Source organism: Myotis nattereri (genome assembly GCF_964212035.1).
Source record: "Myotis nattereri genome assembly, chromosome: X".
NCBI lineage: Eukaryota > Metazoa > Chordata > Mammalia > Chiroptera > Vespertilionidae > Myotis > Myotis nattereri.
This window is the reverse complement of record NC_138078.1, coordinates 141,081,801-141,103,587: the sequence shown is the minus strand read 5'-3', so window position 1 is coordinate 141,103,587 and position 21,787 is coordinate 141,081,801. Positions and strand designations below refer to the sequence as shown.

At 51.3% G+C, this 21,787-nt stretch overlaps 1 protein-coding gene across 3 annotated transcripts; it reads left to right on the top strand.

Moving 5' to 3' along the window:
- The first annotated feature begins 633 nt into the window (after positions 1 to 633).
- Positions 634 to 21,469, top strand: CCNQ (cyclin Q). Of its 3 annotated transcripts, none has more exons than XM_081081436.1 (5): positions 634 to 857; positions 6,676 to 6,859; positions 9,868 to 10,000; positions 12,034 to 12,261; positions 18,066 to 18,545. In XM_081081436.1, exons 1-5 carry the CDS (start codon positions 740 to 742, stop codon positions 18,093 to 18,095), a joined length of 693 nt encoding a protein of 230 aa, XP_080937562.1. In that variant the 5' UTR covers positions 634 to 739; the 3' UTR covers positions 18,096 to 18,545. The 3 variants fall into 3 exon arrangements, with proteins under 3 accessions (XP_080937562.1, XP_080937561.1, XP_080937563.1); XM_081081435.1 differs by having other exon boundaries at positions 18,006 to 18,545; XM_081081437.1 differs by lacking the exons at positions 12,034 to 12,261; positions 18,066 to 18,545 and adding an exon at positions 21,220 to 21,469 and having other exon boundaries at positions 644 to 857.
- Positions 21,470 to 21,787: the final 318 nt, after the last annotated feature.

Below are 21,787 nucleotides of genomic sequence, written 5' to 3'. Positions count from 1 at the left end.
CTCATCTGCACGCCAGGGCACTAAGGCAAACCTGGATTTGGCTTTTACGAAACTGACACTGAATCACACGCCATTTTCTGTTGGGAGCCGCCCAAGTCTCAGCGTGAACTCCCGTAAGCGCCCTGCGCCTAGGCTGGGCTTGACAGACGCTCCCCGTCCTACACCGCGCTGGGCCACCAGCCCGGAGCGACACCTTAGTCGGATCCCAGCTCAGGTGCCTGGGGGTGACCTCGTTGCGCCCCGGAGGTTCGGGCGTGCAGCTCCCTTAGGTCGGGCATGTGGCCTTTGGGGACTGGGCTGCGGGGCCCGACGTTCCCAAGGGCAGGGCTTAGAGGTGAATGAGGGCGGAGCGTGCGGGGTCCCAGGGCGTGACGTCCTCCGGGAGGCGGGACCTGCGTATTCCGGGGGGCGGACCTAAGGCTCTCGGGGGCGGGGCTCAGGGGCGCGGTGGGCAGGCACGGGTGCGAGCGGTCAGGCTGCAGCGGCCTCTGCGCCTGCGCCTGCCGGGGCCAGAGCCTGCGCCCGCTCCTCCTCCCGCCTTCTGCGCGCCGCCGCGCGCTCGCCCCCGGAGGGGGGGGGGAACCCGGGTGGCGGGCCGGCCCGGGCGGGGCGGGGCAGGTGGGGCCGCCGGGCGGGGCAGGGCGGCCGCGCCCGGCGCTAGGACCCCCGCCGGCGGCGGCCACGCGCTGGGGACTGTAGCCCTTCCCGCCGGGGGTCTGGGGCCTCCGGGCGGGGCCCCATGGAGGACCTTAGCCTGGACAGCTGCGGAGAGGAGGACGCGGCGCCGGGCACCAAGGGGTGGCCCGCACCCCAGGCGAGGGTGCACTTCCGCGTGACAAGGTTCATCATGGAGGCAGGTAACCGTGGCCAGGAAGAGAGTCAGTCCCGCGCGGGCGGGACGTGGAGGCCAGGGTCTGCGGGTCGAGGCCAGCGTTGCGGGGCCCCGATTCCCGGAGGAGGGGACCCTCACCACGCGGAGCCCGCGTGGCTGGGCAGAGGGAAGAGATCGGGCCTGAACCGGGCCTCTGCCTTCCGCCACGCCCTGGGTACTAGGCTTTGAGTTACAGGGCAGACGCGGGCATTGTCATTTCACCACCCTGCGCTCAGGCCCAAAAGAGAGGAACTGGCCCCAGCTAGAAGGTGGCCGAGTCGGGGTGCCTGCAGCCAGTTGAGTGCATTGTGCCTTTTGCCGCTCCTGTCCCGCAGCACAGGGACACTGCATGGCACTTGGTTGCACCGAGCCTTTTGAGCACGTGCTTGCAGAGGCTCGTGACAAGCCTTGTTAGAGAGGTCCTGTCACACCGGGTGCCCCCCGAGCCCAAGTTAGGCAAGGAAACAATGGGATTCCTGGAGAGACGTTTTTCAGCTGTCAAAAGTATCTTAATCAGCTGGCAGACGGTTGCTTTCTACGTTTGTTACTTTGTATGCACCTTGAGGGAGGGGCGTTGGATGAGTCTCAAGTCAAGGCGGGCAGTGTGTGGCAATGATGCAGAACCATAATAGTTCTAAGAAGAGTTGCAAAGTGTAGCAGGAAGGGTGGCAGTGTCCCCTCAAATGCTCTATTTGTCTACTCGGAGGGTCCATGTAAACCAGGAGAGCAAGCTGCCCTTCGAGAGTTGACTGCATAAAACAAGACTTGGTGGAAGGTCAGATGCAGCAATACCACCGTATTGACATCTCTGGGAATAAGGGGTCACGCCCTGGGACCCCGCACACCCCGCCCTCATTCACCTCTAATTAGCAACTGAAGTTTAAATCATATATATATATATATATATATATATATATATATATATATAGAATTGAGAGAGGAAGGGAGAGAGAGAGAGAGAGAGAGAGAGAGAGAGAGAGAGAGAGAAACAGAAAGAGAAACAGAAACATCAGTGATGAGAGAGAATCATTGATCGGCTGCCTCCTGCATGCCCCACACTGGGGATCGAGCCCGCAACCCCGGGCATATGTCCTGACTGGGAATCGAACCGTGACCTCCTGGTCGACACTCAACCACTAAGCCACATGCTGGCCGGGCTGAAGTTTAAATCTTGAAATACTTAAAGCTCTTTAGGTGTCACTTTAGAAGGACTTCTCTATTAAAACGTATTGCCTATGCCTTTGCCTTCTGTGCGAAGCTGAATACTGGTCCTGTGGAGATGTTCCCATTCTCAGCCCCGGACCCTGCGATTGTTACCTTATGTAGCAAAAGAGACTTGACAGGTGGACTTAAGCATCTTGCGCTGGGACAGTGGTTCTCAACCTTGCTGATGCTGCAACCCTTTAATACAGTTCCTCATGTTGTGGTGACCCCCAATTTCATTGTTACAAATTGAACATAATTAAAGCATAGCGATTAATCACAAAAACAATATGTAATTATATATGTGTTTTCCAATGGTCTTAGGTGACCTCTGTGAAAGGGTTGTTCGACCCCCAAAGGGGTCACGACCCACAGGTGGAGAAACGCTGAGCTGGGGGAATTATCCTAGACTCTGACCTAGAGCAGTGGTTCTCAACCTTGGCTGCACATTAGAATCACCTGGGAATCTTTTTAAAATCTTGATTTCTGGGCCTCATCCTCCGGAAATTCTGTTTCTTTGTTATGGGGTGGGGCCACAACATTAGTAACAAAGAAACAGAATTTCTGGAGGATGAGGCCCAGAAATCAGGATTTTAAAAAGATTCCCAGGTGATTCTAATGTGCAGCCAAGGTTGAGAACCACTGTCCTAGAGTATCTGATGGGCTTGATGGAATCACACCCATCCTCAAAGAGAGAGGCAGGGGAGGGACGAGCAGAAGAGAAGGCCATGTGATGATGGAAGCAGAGTTAGAAGATGCTACACTGCCTGTTTTGAAGATAGTGGACGGGGCCACGAGCCAAAGACTGCAAGTGTGACCAGAAGCTGGAAAGGGCAAGGAAACATACTCCCCTGGAGCCTCCAGGACGAACCAGTCCTGCCAAGCACCTTGAGCTTAGCCCCCCAATGGATCAGGGGGTCCCTCGGGGGTGAGGACGACGGAGCCCCAATGCGCTAGGACGCTTGCATGCATGACTCCAGAGACCAGGTTCAGAGACACAGATGTAAATTTATTGAGGAAGTACAGCCGTATATAAAGGGGTAAGCAGCCAATAGAACAGGGACACACTTGCTATGTTATCCAATGGGCGTGAGGGTCGGGGCTAAGAGTAGGTGGCTCTTGGAGATTTGTCAGGCGGGCGTTGCCACTTCCTGGTGTGCCAAGGAAACCTGTTCGCTGGAGTGTGCTCACAGCGTTGCTTCGGCTGCAGCACTGAGATAGATCTCCTGAGCTCTGCCCACACCCCAAGACTCATTTTGGACTTCTGACCACCGGGATTGTGAGAGGAAAAAAAAGTGTGTTGTTTTAAGCCACTGAGTTTGTGGTAATTTGTTAAAAGTAGCCCTAGGGAACTGATACAGTTTCTCAGGCAGAGGATGTTGAAGGTGATCCCAATGATTGTTGGTGGTTCTCCACCTTCTTTCAATTTATTGGGTGCCATTTGACCTTCTCTTGTTAATCCTGGTCATTGGTTTTGGTTCTCTGACCCATCGCAGTGATTTCCTTAGGCCAGTGATGGCGAACCTTTTGAGCTCGGCGTGCCAGCATTTTGAAAAACCCTAACTTAACTCTGGTGCCGTGTCACGTAGAGAAATTTTTTGATACTTGCAACCATAGTAAAACAAAGACTTATATTTTTGATATTTATTTTCTATATTTAAATGCCATTTAACAAAGAAAAATCAACCCAAAAAATGAGTTCGCGTGTCACCTCTGACACGCGTGTCATAGGTTCACCATCACTGCCTTAGAAGTTCTAGGGGTGGAGTAGAGGGAGAGCTTTAACCTGTAAAGCAAACCACCTTGTTATGTTTTTGTTTGTCTGTTTGTTTTAGAGAGAGAGAGGAAGGGAGCGGGAGAGAGGAGGAGAAACATCGATGTGAGAGCCGAGCATCTATCAGCTGCCTCCTGCCCATCCCCTTCCTGGGATCAAGCCCGAAACCAGGCATGTGCCCTGACGGGAATCGAACCAGCAGCCTTTTGGTGCATGGGACGACGCTCAACCAACTGAGCCACACCGGCCCGGGCAGCTGTGCTCGTTTTTTTGAGTTCTGTTCCCTTGTCAGTTTTCCTGCCTGGGCCTGGGTGTGGCTTTTTTCCTGCTCTGCCTACAGTTGCCTTTGGCGGGCACTCTGCTGGCCTTTTCTTTTTTTTTTTTTAATTAAATCTTTATTGTTCAGATTATTACATTTGTTCCTCTTTTCCCCCCCATAACTCCCCTCCTCCCAGTTCCCGCCCCACCCTCCGCCCTCACTCCCCACCTACTGTCCTCATCCATAGGTGCACGATTTTTGTCCAGTCTCTTCCCGCATCCCCCACACCCCTTTCCCCCCCAAGAATAGTCAGTCCATTCCCTTTCTATGTCCCTGATTCTATTATGATCACCAGATTATTTATTCACTTGATTCTTAGATTCACTTGTTGATAGATGCATGTTTGTTGTTCATAATTTGTATCTTTACCTTTTTCTTCTTCTTCCTCTTCTTAAAGGATACCTTTCAGCATTTCATATAATACTGGTTTGGTGGTGATGAACTCCTTTAGCTTTTCCTTATCTGTGAAGCTCTTTATCTGACCTTCAATTCTGAATGATAGCTTTGCTGGATAAAGTAATCTTGGTTGTAGGTTCTTGGTATTCATCACTTTGAATATTTCTTGCCATTCCCTTCTGGCCTGCAAAGTTTCTGTTGAGAAATCAGCTGACAGTCGTATGGGTACTCCCTTGTAGGTAACAGACTGTCTTTCTCTTGCTGCTTTTAGGATTTTCTCTTTGTCTTTTGCTCTTGGCATTTTAATTATGATGTGTCTTGGTGTGGTCCTCTTTGGATTCCTTTTGTTTGGGGTTCTCTACGCTTCCTGGACCTGTAAGTCTATTTCTTTCACCAGGTGGGGGAAGTTTTCTGTCATTATTTCTTCAAATAGGTTTTCAATATCTTGCTCTCTCTCATCTTCTGGCACCCCTATAATTCTGATGTTGGTATGCTTGAAGCTCTCCCAGAGGCTCCTTACACTATCTTTGTATTTTCGGATTCTTTTTTCATTTTGCTTTTCTAGTTGGGTGTTTTTTGCTTCTTCGTATTTCAAATCTTTGACTTGATTCTTGCGTTCCTCTGGTCTGCTGTTGGGAGTCTGTATAGTATTCTTTATTTCAGTCAGTGTATGCTTAATTTCTAGTTGGTTCTTTATCATAACATCGAGGGTCTCATTAGATTTCTTATAGATCTCATTAAGTTTATCGGCGGCTTCTAGACAGTTCTTGAGAGACCTTAAAAGTGTGGTTCTGAACTCTATATCTTCCATTGACAATTTTGTCCTGTTTCTTTGTCTCCGCATTTTTTTTATGCTTTCTTGGTGCACCCCCTAGTGGTCTTTGTGCGCAGTCTTGTTGTAGTTAAGCCTTGATTGTTGTAGTTAATACTGGGGGGATTTGACCTCCAGGCCAAATGGCTATGAGAGAGTGCTTGCCTTTTCTAACCTGCAGACTAGGAAACCAGTGCTGAATAAGACCTGTTTTTAAAAAAACAAACATATTTTATTGACTTAAGAGAGGAAGGGAAAGGGAGAGAGGGAGAGAGAGAAACATCAATGATGAGAGTGAACCATTGATCAGCTGCCTTCTGCACGCACCACACGGAGGATCGAGCTCTCAACCTGGGCATGTGCCCTGACTGGGAATTGAACTGTGACTTCCTGGTTCATAGGTCAATGCTCAATCACTGAGCCACACTGGCTGGACAAGTATAATCTTTTGCGTGGGGGGGGGCGTTAAATTGATTTTTTAGAGAGAAAGGAAGGGAGAGACAGAAAGAGATAGTGATAGAGATATAGATAGAGAGAGAAAGAAACATCAGTGTGAGAAACAGCAATTGGTTGCCTTCTGCACACATCCCGACTGGGGAAGGATGGAACCTGCTCCCTGGGGATGTGCCCTGACTGGGAATTGAACTCCCCACCTTCTGGTGTGTGGATGATGCTCCCACCAACCGATCCACACCGGCCAGGGCCTGAGTCTAATGTTTACATTGATTGATTGAGTGCATTTATTGGGGTGACGTTGGTTAACAAACTCCAGGACTGGTCACCTCAGGACTGTGATATCTGTCTGATGCTCAGAGGCCGTTTTTCGCTCCTGCCATCTTGGCAGGAGTTTGGTTAGCGGAGCTGAGGGAGCGGTGCTGATCTCTAGTTAAGCACTTGCTGGCAACACACATACAACAGTGGAGTGGTCCTTTCAGGATGTGCAGAAGCTGCGATGCCAGGAGCTGACTGAGCTGTAGTCTCATTGCTTCACCGGTGTGGTCTGCAGAGCGGAAGCTGGGGGTGTCCTGGGGGCATGGGAGAAGAGCAGGATCTGCTGAGTTACTGGAGCTTTGAGCACAAGCCCTAGGGGCCCATTAGGCCATTAGATTCTGGGAAGGCTCTCTCTAAGCCCCTCGGGCCGAGGACTCCGTGAAAGACCCAGTCACTGCTGGCTGGGCTCCAAGATCTTGGTCTTGTCCCAGCAGGTCTGTGCCTTAGGGCGCAACCCAGCAGCTCCCCTCACCCTGGAGGAGGGGGAGGGCTCTGGGTTGAGGTATCTCCTGCCTATTTTCTCTCGGTAGGTGTCAAGCTAGGGATGCAGTCCATTCCCGTCGCCACCGCCTGTGCCATTTACCATAAGTTCTTCTGCGAGATCAACGTGGACGCCTATGACCCCTACTTGGTTGCCATGTCTGCCCTTTACTTGGCTGGCAAAGTGGAAGAACAGCCCCTGCGAACCCGTGACATCATCAACGTGTCCAACAGGTGACAGCTTCCGGGCCCAGGCCTTGGGGGACACTTCCTGGTGTCCACCCGATGGGGAGGACAGAGGAGGGTCCCACTGTGCCCTACCTCCCAGGCACTAGCAGTCAAACTTTGAAGGAAGCACTTGGGTGGCCTTGAACCAGGGCTGGAAGTACCAGCAGCAAAGGTGGCAATGAGCCCGGCCGGCGTGGCTCTGTGGTTGAGCATTGACTTATGAACCAGGAGGCCACAGTTTGATTCCCTGTTGGGGCACGTGCCCAGATATTGTGGGCCCTATCCCTGTGGGGCGGGGGGCGGGGGCATGCAGGAGGCAGCCGATCAATGATTCTCTCTCATGATTGATGTTTCTAGCTCTTTCTCCCTCTCTCTTGCTCTCTGAAGTCAATATATATATAAAAAAAGTGGGAATGAGCTGGTGTCAGAAGCCTGGAGAGGGTCTGTGGGGAAGAAGTTGGACTAGATAATGGGAAGCCTCAAAGGCCAGATGGAGTGGGGGAGGGTTGTTATGAAGAAGTCCGGGTGTCGGGGTGAGGGAGGCGAGGGAGGCATGGCATGGAGGGAGCAGGGAGGCATGGTCCATATACTCCCCTGTATGATGGGCTGACCTGTGGGGCCCACAGAACCCAACTAGTTCAGTCTTTCCTGTCCAACACATCTCTCTAAGCTCCCTCATCCTCCGGAAATTCTGTTTCTTTGTTATGGGGTGGGGCCCAGAAATCAGGATTTTAAAAAGATTCCCAGGTGATTCTAATGTGCAGCCAAGGTTGAGAACCACTGGTGTAGGAGGTGAGAGAAACCAGTCAGAGCTGCTAAGGAGCAGCTCTGGCCCTGGTGTGGGCATCACCTGTGGGCCCAAGCAACTGTGTTCCTGTAGGGCAGGGGTGGAGAACATCCGGCCCGCGGGCCATATAAGGCCTGCAAAATCATTTGGTCTGGCCCTTCCAAGGCATTAGGGGTGAGTTAATTAAATGATTGACCAAATAAAGCAGGCTCATTTTTTTTAAAATATATATTTTTATTGATTTCAGAGAGGAAGGGAGCGGGAGAGACAAATAGAAACATCAGTGATGAGAGAGAATCATTGATAGGCTGCCTCCTGCACACCCTGCACTGGGGATCAAGCCTGCAACCCGGACATGTGCCCTTGACCGGAATTGAACCCAGGACCCTTCAGTCTGCAGGCCAGTGCTCTATCCACTGAACCAAACTGGCTAGGGCTAAAGCAGGCTAATTTTTAAGTGGATCATTTTGTATGGCCTGTGAATAATGTTATAAATATCCACATGGCCCTTGGCAAAAAGAAGGTTCCTCACCCCTGCTGTAGGGGAAGGATGTAGGGTCCAGGCAGCGGGTGGGCTGCATCAAGGCCCTCAGGGCCCAGGAGAGAGTGATTTATGGAAAGTCACTGACTAGCGGAGCCTCATCGCCGGTCCAGGAACTCTAATCGTTAGGGAAGAAAACTGTTCTGTGCTGTTTCTCTTTTAATAAACAGGTTAGAGAAAAAAGCACTCCCCACCTACTAAAAGCACGGCAGGTTCACAGTGTACCTCAAAAGGCTAAGAGGAAAACAGGAGAGGGCAGTGAGGGAGGGCGGCAGGAGTCCACCCATAATTGCCGGGCCGCCAGCAGGGAGCACTGGCAAGAGGGGAAATTGTATTGATCGCTAATTGGACATGGGGCTCAGGTGGGGTTGTGTGGGAGCTGGAAAATGAGTGAGGAGCTAGGAAGGATGAGTCATCGGCAGAGAGGTTTTTAGTTGTTTTTAGAGAGTGGAAGGGGGGAGGGGAGAGAGAGAGAGGAGAGAGAGAGAGAGAAACATCGATATGACAGAGACACATTGATTGGTTGCCTCCCACAGGTGCCCCAACCAGGGCCGGGGATCAAGCCTGCAGCTGAGGTATGTGACCGTGACTAGAATCAAACCTGGGACCCTGCAGTCCACAGGCCAATGCTCTATCCACTGAGCCAAACCGGCTCAGGCCAGAGAGCCTGCCTTTATACTTTTTTAAAAAATATTTTTTTATTGATTTCAGAGAAGAAGGGAGAGGGAGAGAGAAACATCAATGATGAGAGAGAATCATTGATCAGCTGCCTCCTGCATGCCCCCTACAGGGGATTGAGCCTGCAACCCAGTCATGTGCCCTTGACTGGAATCGAACCCGAGACCCTTCAGTCCACAGGCCGACACTCTATACACTGAGCCAAACCAGCTAGGGCTCACCTTTATACTTGACATCTTGCTGGGCGATATGGGACAGCCCATCAGGACTAAAAGTAGAAGTTGGCTTCTTTCTTCCATTGTTTACAGTTTTTATCCTGTACACTAGACATGTATATGAAAAACAATTTATAAAAACAGAAGTAGTCCTAGCTAGTTTGGCTCAATGGATAAAGCAGACCCAACGGTCCTGGGTTCGATTCCGGTCAAGGGCACATACCTCAGTTGCAGGCTCCTCCCCGGCCTGGGCCCTGGTTGGGGCACATGCAGGAGGCAACAAATGGATGTGCAACTCTCACATCGATGTTTCTCTCTGTCTCTCCCTCTCTTTTCCACTCTCTCCAAAAATCAATGGAAAACTATTCTTGGTGAAGATTAAAACAACAACAAACAACAAAACAGAAGTAGAATGACACTATGTTTGTTTTTTTAATAAATTTTATTTATTAATTTTTTAAATATATTTTTATTGATTTTAGACGGAAGGAAGAGGGAGAGAGAGATAGAAGCATCAATGATGAGAGAGAATCATTGCTTGGCTGCCTCCTGCACGCCCACCACGGGGATCGAGCCTACAATCCGGGCATGTGCCCTTGACCAGAATTGAACCTGAGACTCTTCAGTCCGCAGGCCGACGCTCTGTCCACCAAGCCAAACCTGCTAGGGCGAATGACACTATGTTAATCATATTGCAGAAGGATATTGGAGTTTAGATCTGGACATCACGTGACTTCAGGGGCTGCTCAGGGCCACGTCCGTGGCTGCTGTAAGCATCGCCATTTCTCCACAGGTACTTCCACCCGGGCAGCGAGCCCTTGGAGCTGGACTCCCGATTCTGGGTGATCCGGGACAGCATTGTGCAGTGTGAGCTCCTTGTGCTGCGGGTACTGCGCTTCCAGGTCTCCTTTCAGCACCCACACAAGGTACGGACCTCTTCGTTCTTCATACCGGAAGTGCACCCATGGAATCCTTGAGAGCACATGGGGGACGTTAGAAGGGCAGGGTCACAGCTGGGCACCGGGGCTCCCAATGGCATGCAGTGACTGGCTCAGGCAGCCTCTCCTGTCCCACTTGTGGGGTTTTCTGAGGTTCTGCCTTTCTGCCTGCTCAGCTGTGGCCACGAGCCGGGATCCGGGCTGTCCTCTGAAGCCCTTGACGATCCCGTGACCCACATACACTGTGCGCTCAGCGAGCCACATGAATCAGGGCTGGTTTGTGATCTGCTAGAGTTCCTGTCCCCAAGAGCTGCTGCTCTGCCTTGGAGTTTGCATCCAGTTCAGTTTTTTAAAAAATTGATTTTTAGAGAGAGGAAGGAAGAGAGAGACAGAGAGAGGGAGAGAAACATTGATGTAAGAGTGTCACATCGATTGGTTGCCTCCCACATGCGCCCCAACTGCCAGGGATCGAACCTGCAACCGAGGTACGTGCCCTTGACTGGGAATGAAACCCAGGATCCTTCAGTGTGAGGGCCAACAGAAGAACGGTTTCAAACAGCAGCAAAAGGATCACATTAAATCCTTAAAGCACTTGGACATTGGGCGTGGACTTGGGGGGGGGGGGATTGTGGGGCTCTGTGCCAGGATTTTGTTTCTTTGCAATTGAATTTTTATTGAGGTAAGTGTAGATATATAAGCAGTTGGAAATAACGCAGAGACACCCCGTTTAATCTTCACCAAGAATAGTTTTCCATTGATTTTTGGAGAGAATGGAAGAGAGAGGGAGAGACATTTTGTAAAATGAATACAATGTAGCAGCCGGAGTGTGGGCACTGCTACAGTGCCCTGGTTCCTGGTGTTACCTGGTTACTTGTACTGCGCTGGTGCCATACAATGTAATTTATGCTCGTGTGTCATGTATCCACCACCCCAGTTAGATACAAAATAACTCTTATCACCTCAAGGATCCCTCGTGTTGCCCTTTTTTATAATCTCACCCCTCCCTTCCACACCACCAACCTACTCCTGGAAACCCCTGGCGGCAATTTTGAAAGTTGCGTTTTCCTGGCGCCGGCTCGATGCAGGGGCAAGGCAGGAGGGCCCCTGGCTCTGCCAGGCAGTCAGAGGGCAGAGTCCCGGGAAGAATGGCACCCGCTGGGAGGGGGCCCAGTGTGACCTGCGAGCGAGCTGTGTCTTTCCCTTCCATAGGGGTCAGGGAAGTGGTGGGTGAGGCCCCTCTTCCAGGTGTGCTGGAGCCCCACGCATGTGGGGGGCCAGACTTACTAGTGTGTTCAATTGAGCAGGAGGTTCAGGCAAAGCAGCCGTCTCCCCAGGGCGGGAGCTGACATAACTGAGCTGGAAGTTCATTGACGAAGAGCTCACAGCCATGGGCACTGTTGCAAAATGCAGTCATCTGTCTCTAGTTCCCCCGAAAGCAGGGTCCTGTCTCGTCTGGGCACATGGGCGCCATGCTCTGTTCTGTAGATGAGGGTGCTGTCTCCGGGGCTTATGTTTGGGGGGGGGTATGGGGGGGGCCGTGATGCTGACGGTGGCCAGAGCAGGGCCATGCGATGGAGAGGGATTTCGCGGGGGTGGCCATTAAGAGTGGTCCAGGCAGGTTTTGGGGGCGGGGCCTGGGGGACAATGGTGGGTGGGCACGTGGGGACTGGGACAGGAGTGGAGATGATTTCAGGCTGAGGGAGCAGCAGGTGTCAGGGCCCTGAGGTGGAGGCCCCTGGCGGCCAAACACAGCAGGAAGGTGGGGTGCGGGCGACGAGGCCGAGAGGGAGGCTGGGCTCGGATGCCAGCGGAAGGCACTGGGGCTTTATTCTAAGTGACAGAGCACCACTGGAAGGTTTGATCAGGAGGTGACTCGGGCCCATCTGTATTTTATATGCATCGAGACAGCTTCCTGGAGAGTGGCTGGCGGGCAGAGGAAGCGCAATGCCCCACAGTGAGGAGGCGGGTGACTGGGGGCCAGAGCCCTGTGAGCCAAGAGGCTGACTGGCGTGTCTTTGCAGTACCTGCTCCACTACCTGATTTCTCTCAAGAACTGGCTGAATCGTTACAGCTGGCAACGGACCCCCATCTCCGTCACTGCCTGGGCCCTGCTGCGGGACAGCTACCACGGGGGGCTGTGCGTCCGGTTCCAGGCTCAGCACATAGCGGTGGCGGTGCTCCACCTGGCCCTGCAGGTCTATGGGGTCCAGGTGCCCGCCGAGGCCGAGGCCGAGAAGCCATGGTGGCAGGTGAGGTGACTGCTCAGTGCACGGGCATGTGTCCCCCTTTCCTTTAGAAGTCCCTGTGTCTTTGTAGCGATGATCCAGCAGAGAGATGTGGGCCACTAGGGAACATTGAAGCTTGCAAATGCCCTGTCATTTCTAAGTCGAAGGCAGGGATGCTCCCCTTGGCACTGTGGGCGTCTGGGGCTGGACCATTCTCTGTGCTGAGGCATCCTGGGCACTAGGATATTGAGCAGCATCGCTGGCCTCTGCCCACTCAGAGTCAGGGGCATCTCCCCACTAGTCATAGCAACCAAAGATGTCTCTAGATATTGCTAAGTGTCCCGGGCTAGGGGTCCCCCCAGTTGAGAATTACTGAGCTCAGTCAAGCACTTTTAGTGAATGGAGTGGAAGCTTGTGTCATAGGTCAGAGGTTAATAAACTTGGCTTTGCATCAGAAGTATGGGGGGGTGCTCTAAAACAGCGGTCGCCAACTGGTGGTCCGTGAGGTCTGAAAGGCTGGCGACCGCTGCTCTAAAAAGATGGATGGATGATGGGTAGGTAGATAGATGCTGGAGAAAGATAGCTAGCTAGAAGATGGATAGATGGATAGATTAGATGGATGAATGATAGGTAGATAGATAGGTGATAGCTTTAGTGGTAGATAGGTAGAGAGCTAGCTAGATGGATGGATGGGTGAATAGATTGGCTAGATGATAGACAGGTAGAGAGAGAGGAGAGGATGGTGGGTAGGTTCCCCTGCCTCCCCTAGACCTGCAGAATTCAAAGTGACATTTGTAGAGAGCAAGGTGACATCTGTCCGTCAGAAGGGCTGTACTCAAGGACTTCCGCCCTCTGTCAAATTTCCCCTGGGTGGTCCCCTTATTTTAGAATGGGATTTTCAGACCATTTTCTGTGTGTTTTTTTTTTCTTTTCCATACTTGAAGTCTGATGCTCCTCTCTTCCTAACACCTCATTGTCTAGCCTTGGTCTAAAACAAGCATGTCAAACTCAAAGGCTAACACGGGCCAAATAAACAAGGTTTAAGTTTACATGGCCACAAAAACACAAAAGCTTCAATTTTCATAGAAACGTAGGTTTATTTCGGTAGAGACACGCTGAATACAAAGGGCTGAAATAAATGAGTCATCGTTCACATAAAGTAATAGAACATTTTATTTTTTTATTTTATTTTATTTTTTAAATATATTTTATTGATTTTTTACAGAGAAGAAGGGAGAGGGATAGTTAGAAACATCAATGAGAGAAATCGATCAGCTGCCTCCTGCACGCCCCTTACAGGGGATGTTCCCGCAACCAAGATGTTGCCTTGACCGGATGTTCCCTTGACCGGAATCGAACCCGGGACCCTTCAGTCCGCAGGCCGACGCTCTATCCACTGAGCCAAACCGGTTCGGCTGTAATAGAACATTTTAATGAAAATTAATATTTTTTCTTGAACATTAACTTACCAGACACTGAATAACTGCCCAAATTAATAAGCATCACACAACTAAATCTATTTTTCTTGTTCTCTGAAAGCAAAATATTTCCTGTTGTGCACACCAAACAAGTCAGTCCAAGACTAATGACGTCATAATCGACTACTAAAATATTCAGGACTAGTATTAGCGGAGAGAAATGGTGCGCCTGTGCGTAATATGCATAAGGGAAATGAATGCAACATGATGATAGTAATCAGTCATTAGCGAGAGTTATAGTTCATTATTAATAATCTATCATAATAAAAGCATAATATACTAATTAGACCGACGTCCTTCCAGACAAAGCTGGGGCTTCAAGGGCCGAGCCCCTTGCACTAATTTCGTGCATCAGGCCTCTAGTTATGTATAACAGGATATTGTAAAAATGAAGTTATGAAATCTTTATTAAAACGTTTCTTACATGCCATTATATTGGCTGGGCTGCAAAAATATTCATTGTGGGCTGCATGTGGCAGCTGCGAGTTTGACATGCTTGGTCTAGTACAGGGGTGGGCAAACTTTTTGATTCGAGGGCCACAATGGGTTCTTAAACTGGACCGGAGGGCCGGAACAAAAGCATGGATGGAGTGTTTGTGTGAACTAATATAAATTCAAAGGAAACATCATTACATAAAAGGGTACGGTCTTTTCTTTTTTTAGTTTTATTCATTTCAAACGGGCCGGATTCGGCCCGCGGGCTGTAGTTTGCCCATGGCTGGTCTAGAATGAGGTTCTATGTAAGCAGAATTTGACATAACTTGAAGTGTCCCCTTTTGGCGTACCCCCCTCCTGCACAAACCCACAGTGGCCAGAAGTCTTCTAAATGTGTCATCGGTTATTAATTTCCCATAAGGGAGTGTGCCCCATGGGTGCCGTCCTGGGCCAGCTCCTCACTACCTCTCCCCCCTCCCCCCACTGCTCCCCTCTTGCAGCTCTGGCTTACATGGGGCCTCCCCCTTCCTGACACTCCCTCCCCGTGGTCTGCTTGCCCTCCATGGGAGTCCACAGTTTTTCCTTCTCTGTTCTGCTGGCCTTTATTGTCTGTGGAATTCCCCCTACCACCCCTTGCCAGACTATAAGTGCCTGGAGGCCAGGGGTCTTGTCTGCTTTATCAACTGCCTTGCGTCCAGTGCCTGGACCTGGCACATAGTAGGTGATCACATGGCTAAGCAAATGCATCCATAACCCCACCTTGGGCCAGATGCACCCGCACAGCATGGCGATGGAAGGGCATCTGTATGCACAGAAAGTATTGCTCCACGCATTGGCTTCGCGGGGCTCCCAGATCCTGTGCCTGCAGTGTCCCTGCTCTGTTGCAATCAGGTGGTGGCAGAGGACCTGTCAGCCCCTGGCCCTGTTTTCTCGGGGCACCTGGTGGGCACAGAGGCCCCAGTCCCTCAGCTGCTTGGATCTGCAATGTCGTCACTGGTTTCCACTGTCCCTGTGTCTCTCCTGTGTCTGCCTTCCTGCGCTCCTTCCTCTTCACTTGCTCCTGGCCGTCCCTGGACGCTACTATACCTACCGCCTCTGCTTCAGACTCGCTTCACGCTCTAGGACCCTGTCTTCTGGGCACCACAGACTTAACCAGTAATTGTTACAACTGGGAAGAAGCGGCTTCTTCGAGGTGGGGTGCTCAGGTTCACCCAACTCCTCACCTTTTCTGGATGATTCTGGGCCCGGTGCACTGTGTGCGTCCTGGGCACCCTGTGGACTCGGCGAGCTGTGAGCGCCAGCTCCCCATGGCGCCTGCCTGCCCCGTCCTGACACCCATGTCTGATCTGTAAACACTTTCTCTGCTCGCATGCTCTCCGCCGCCACTGTTTGCAGCAACCGCCTCTCTGTTGTCACTTGTCTGCTGGGGGCTGGGGCTCCGCCGTGCAGTCAGGAGATTTAGCCAAGCTTGATGCACTTGCCCACCAGAAGCCTGCGCTCGACTGTGCCTGCGGCTGCTGGCCTCTGCGCTAGGCCGGGTCCAGCCTCTGGGCCCGTGAGGCACCGCCTCCAAATCAGTAGTGCGTTGGAGTACGGGTCAGTTTCTGCCCTCTTGAAGGCTGCATACGAGGCCATGGTCTGGGTGGACCACATTGTGTTTGTCCAGCCCTCCATGGAGGGGCCCTTGGGTGGCTTCCAGCTTTTGGCCGTGGACTACTTTAGTTATTTTATTTTATTTTATTTTTTGCCTCAAAAAGTGTTATTTATTCAAAGGGAAAAGAAAAGAAAAAGAAAAAAAATATGACAAGATGTCTATCCCTGGGCTCCCTTCCCTCCCCGCTCCTGCTCCTCCTCAGCCTGCCAAGGACTGAGAACACTGGCTGGGATGAGGCAGCAGGCCAACCCCTCTCCAATGAGGGGCATTGGGGGGCATCTCCTCGATGGAGGTGTAGAACGAGCATGTCAAACTCAAAGGCTGACACGGGCCAAATAAACAAGGTTTAAGCTTATGTGGACTGCAAAACAGCAAAAGCTTCCATTTTCATAGAAACGTAGGTTTATGTCGATAGAGACACGCTGAACACAAAGGGCTGAAATCAATAAGTCATCATTAATGTAAAATAATAGAACATTTTAATAAAAAGTAATATTTTTTCTTGAACATTACCTTACCAGACACTGAATAACTGCACAAATTAATAAGCGTCACGCAAATAAACCTATTTTGCTTGTTCTCCGAAAGCGAAATATTTCCTGTTGCGCACACCAAACTAGTCAGTCCACGACTAATGACGTGGCCATCGGCTGCTAAAATATTCGCTGCTGGCATTAGTGGAGAGAAATGGTGCACCTGCGCGTAAGACACATAAGGGAAATGAATGCCACAGGATTATAGCACTCAGTCATTAGCGAACGTTGTAGTTTGTTATTAATAATTGTGTATAACAGGATATTCTAAAAATGAGGTTATGAAATTTTTATTAAAACGTTTCTTACATACCTTTACATTGGCTGGGCCGCACAAATATTCGTTGTGGGCCGTGTGTGGCCTGGGGGCCGCGAGTTTGGCATGCTTGTTGTAGAAAGTCTCAATGTCTCAAAGAGTCCTCTTGTCTTTGGCCCTGGACTACTTTAAAAAATATATTTTTATTGATTTCAAAGAGGAAGGGAGAGGGGGAGAGAGATATAGAGATAGAAACATCAGTGATAAGAAAGAATCATTGATGGGCTGCCTCCTGCACACCCCACACTGGGAATAGAGTTTGAAACCCGAGCATGCGCCCTGACGGGGAATCAGCTGTGACCTCCTGGTTCATAGGTCGATGCTCATCCACTGAGCCACACCAGCCGGGCATGGACTACTTTTTAAAGGCCACTTCTTGGCTTGAGGTCTCTGGGAGCACACAGGTAGTGGACCCTGCCAAGCAAAACTAAAACGAGTCTACACAGGGCGGGTGCAGGAGAGACCGGGCACAGCTTCCAGGCCCCGGCACTGATGTGCCAACATGCACGGGCGCTGCCACCAGGAAAGCATCCCTGGCCGCGGTGTGCAGGGACTTCCCTGGGAGTGGGTCCTGCAGGCCTGGGGCGCCCACGTGGCTGACCTCGGTCTCAGGCTCCAGCCCCTGGAGGCCAAGGTCGTATGTTGGGCCCAACCCCCCCTCAGACAGCACTGTCAGTAGAGACTACCTGCAGAGCGCGCGCCCAGGCAAACCAAGGCCTCCTCCTCAGGCAGCGCTGCCAGGTACCTAGAGGGCAGGTACCTAGAGGTCCCTCCCAGGAGCTGAGGGCCAGAACTTCCCTGGAAACATGCAGGGTCAGCCCTGAGCCGCGCCCCACCCTTGATTTGGCCCCCTGGGGACTCGTCTTACAATTTTGTCACCTCTCCGGCACAGTCAAGGGGATGCCTGGTCCACCCTATGGAGAAGGGGCCAGCCTAGGTTGGAGTGGGGTCCAGGTGACCCTGCCTGCTTATTTCTGGAAATGGACTCCCACCCCTTTCTCTCTTAAGATCCCCAGAGACCGACCTAAGAGGGCCCGGGCAGGGATGGCGGGGAGGCAGGAGCCCGTGCTCTGGGCCCAGCTCTATGACCAACTGCCTATGTAACCTGGGACAAGCCCCCTCTCCTGTCTGAGCCAAGTGATCACCCAGGCCTTTTCCATCTGGAATGTTCTCTGCTTTGTGATCAACCTGGGTAGGTGGGGACTGAACTGGCTTTGCAGAGAGCCTCCGTCACCTCCAATAGCAAGTCCTCGTGCCGTCCCCCCATGCAATGCGAGTCGACACTTAGCAGCGGGAGCCTCGGTTAACACAGAGGGAGTCTAATCGGAACTTGTTTTCCTTCTCCTTTCTAGGTGTTTAGTGACGACCTTACCAAGCCAATCATTGATAACATTGTGTCTGATCTCATTCAGATTTATACCATGGACACAGAGATCCCCTAAGGCCCTGGTCCAGGCCTGCCCAAAGAGAAGCCTGGGACGCTCGGCTGCCAGGGGACGGTGCCACCACATCGCCGTGACCTCCGGTCCCCAGAGGACTGGCTGGGAGAACTGGTTTTGTGCTGCTGGAGAAGGGCCGGTGAAGGCGCTGACATGCTGCCACTTTGATTCTCAGGCTTTGAGTGTCCCCGGCAGCCATGGTCCAGATGGTGACGGGAGCTGCACCTCCCGCGGGCAGGAGCGTGCTGCGGGCGGCTCGGAGGCCTCCGGGTCTGCTTTTGTCCTTTGAAAGGACGCAGACTACAGCCGAGGTTTGGGATCAGTGGAAGGAAAATCAAAGAAAGGATGGGACTGTGCCCCAGGGGATTTTTTTAAAGGCCAGATTTAGAGAAAGTATGAATGAATTAACATAGAGGAAATTTTATTTTGTTTAATAAAAGATATTACAAAGCCACAGAGTTTCTTTGCTTTGGAGCCAGTGCTGCCGAGGGCATTTAGGGGTGCTGTCCTGGCTTGGTTTCCCCTCAAGTGCTCTGCTGTCCACGTGGGATTGTCCCTGGTGCTCCTGAGATGGTCCTGGGGCAGGCTCTGCATTGCCTCCTGAGGGCATGATGGCACAGCGTATGCCCATGTCATGGCGATGTCTTAAAAGTGCCTACGTGTCGTCACTCCTCCTCCACTGGGACGTTCACAGGGCTTGGGCTTGGCAATCGTCCTGCTTGCTGCAGTGAGCATACATTTTGGAAAGGGGGCTTAGGGATTATCATTTGGGTTAAAAAACAAAACAAAACACGCCAGATCTGACTAAACTATAAGAAGGAAGTGATACACTTTTTTCTAAGCATTAATAAACTTTTTAATCACCTGAGGATATGATTTTTTAAAATATATTTTTATTGATTTCAGAGAGGAAGGGAGAGGGAGAGGGAGAGAGATAGAAACATCAATGATTAGTGAGAGTCATTGCCTGCCTCCTGCATGCCCCCTACTGGGGATGGAGTCTGCAACCCGGGCATGTGTCCTGACTGGAAATCGAACTGTGACCTCCTGGTTCATAGGTCCATGTTCAATCACTGAGCCACGCCGGCCGGGCAAACTTTATTATTTTTTAGAGCAGTTTTAGGTTTATAGAAAAAATGATCAGGAATTACAGAGATTTCCCACATACCTTTGTTTACCCGCCCTCCCAAACACACACCATTTCCCCTCTTATGTAATTTACATCTTGCACTGGTGTGGTACATTTGTTACAATTGATGAGCCAACCTTGATACATTATTATTAAAGCCCATGGTTTACATTAGGGTGCATTCTTTGGGTTGTAGATTCTATGGATTCTGACAAATGTATACTGACATGTATCCATCATGACTGTATCATACAGAACACTTTCACTGCCTTAAGAATCACCATTGATCTTCCAAGGCTCTTGCGCTTTGTCTTTCAGAAGTCCATATAGTTGAAATCAGAATATGTAACCTTTTCAGATTGGCTTTTTTCACCAAGCAGGAAGTAATAAGTGTTTCATGCCAAGATACCGAGTCTAGATGGGGAGTCTAGAGAATCGCAGAACCATGGCACCCCATCCCCATCCCCATCCTGACTCCCACTCAAAAGGCACCTCTTTTTTTTAAACCCTCATCTGAGGATAATTTTTCCATTGATTTTTAGAGAGTGGGAGGGAGGGAGGGAGGGAGAGAGAGAGAGAGAGAGAGAGAGAGAGAGAGATCGATTGGTTGCCTCCTATACTCAGCAGGGCTGGGAACCGAACCTGTAACTGAGGTACATGCCCTTGACTGGGAATTGAACAAGTGACCCTTTGGTCTATGAGTGGATTCTCTAACCATTAGGCAGGATGGGCCAGGGTGGCACCTCTTTTTAAAAATAAATATGTTTTTATTGATTTCAGCAATGAAGGGAGAGGGAGAGAGAGAGAAACATCAATGATGAGAGAGAATCATTGATCAGCCAACTCCTGCATGTTCCACACTGGGGATTGAGCCTGCAACCCGGGCCTGTGGCCTGACAGGGATTGGTGCTCCACCACTGACCCACACCAGCTGGGCTCAAAAAGCATCTCTCCATGAAGGACAGCTCTTGGGTGCATTAGAGAAGCAGACCAACCTGGGTTGTTCTCCCTGGGAACCCGCACTGGGCTCCATGCACACTGGTGGGACCGTCCTATCAACACATGATGGCATAGAGTCTAGGGGACTGTCCCAGGCACTTCCCTTCCTTTGGGAGGTTGTTACCAGGGGAGTGTGGGCTGTGGACACTGGCTTCCATGCCCTGTGGTGCCACTGGCGTGGGGATGGCTGGAGCGCCTGGAGCCCACCAAGGTAGCTTTGACGCTCTCCTCCCTGGTTGGGGGCACAAGGAGGGCTCACATACTTGTGACCAGTCAGGCACTGGGGCTTGCTGGAGTTTATGAAGTGACTGTGCTATTTATCTTCAGGGTCAAGGATCCAAGTACGTGGCCCCTTTCTTCTGTGTCCTTCCCACATGTATACACCCAGTTTCATTGGGAGCCCTTGGAGCGCAGGGCCGGCACCCAGGCTCAGGACCCAGGGCTGGGACTCTGGGCTTGGAGGGCAGCAGGTGAGGGGCCCAGCCTGGCAGGCCTCTGAGGACAGCTTCAGGGCTCTTGCCAGTCCTTTCTGCTTCTGCTGTTTAAAAAGCACTCGAGTCTGCCTGGCATGGCTCAGTGGTTGAGTGTTGACTTAGGAACCAGGTGGTCACGGTTCAATTCCCAGTCAGGGCACGTGCCCAGGTGGCAGGCTCGATCCCCAGTGTGGGGTGTACAGGAGGAAGCCAATCAATGATTCTCTCTCATCATTGATGTTTCTCTCTCTCCCTCTCCCTTCCTCTCTAAAATCAATAAATATTTTTAAAAAATCACCTTCCCTCTGTCATGCCCTTCTTCCCTGAAACTGGGCATAGGCACCTCCGACCCTCCGTGCCCCAGGCCTTGCCTGTGCTGTGTTAACAGGGCCCTGCCCTTGGCCAACACTGACTTGATTTGAATGGAATTAAGAGAAGGATGTTTCACTTTGGGATTCCCTGTCGTCTCGACCCTGGCGAGATCACAAGCTCTGACAGAAGCTTTCATTTCTTTGCATCTCCTCAGGGCCAGCTCCAGGGAGGCAGCTGCCCCATGCACTTGATTGGAGGCCTGCTCTCAGCTCTCAGCTCTCAGAAGGCAGAACCCCTGCTCTGGACAGGAGGGCTCTCCAACTACGCCTGTTCCAATGTGTTCCCTTCCCACACCCGGCCCAGGGCAGGTCAGAGCCAAGGGGATGGTTGGGTAAAGCTCCCTAAGGAATCAATGAGCATCCCCTGATGCCGATGATAGCTACCATGCTGACCCAGGAGAGCATGGCCCAGAAAGCTCTGGGTGGCGGGGGCTAACACAGTCTCTATGGGGGATTTTGTGGGTGTAGGTTTCCTTTTCTTTCTTTTTTTAAAATATATTTTTATTGATTTCAGAGAGGAAGCAAGAGGGCGAGAGAGATAGAAACACCAATGATGAGAGAGACTCATTGATTGGCTGCCTCCTGCACACCCTACTGGGAATAGAGCCTGCAACCCAGGCATGTGCTCTGACTGGGAATCGAACCCAGGACCTCTTGGTCCATGGGACAATGCTCAATCCACTGAGCCACCACAGCCAGGCCAGGTTTTTGTTCTTGATGGCA

What these genes read in the sequence shown, in the direction of transcription:
- CCNQ (XM_081081435.1), top strand. Translation starts at nt 740, where the DNA reads ATGGAGGACCTTAGCCTGGACAGCTGCGGAGAGGAGGACGCGGCGCCG. An exon ending in AAGGTTCATCATGGAGGCAG is followed by an intron (nt 858 to 6,675) that starts GTAACCGTGGCC and finishes TTCTCTCGGTAG; the next exon opens with GTGTCAAGCTAGGGATGCAG. An exon ending in ATCATCAACGTGTCCAACAG is followed by an intron (nt 6,860 to 9,867) that starts GTGACAGCTTCC and finishes ATTTCTCCACAG; the next exon opens with GTACTTCCACCCGGGCAGCG.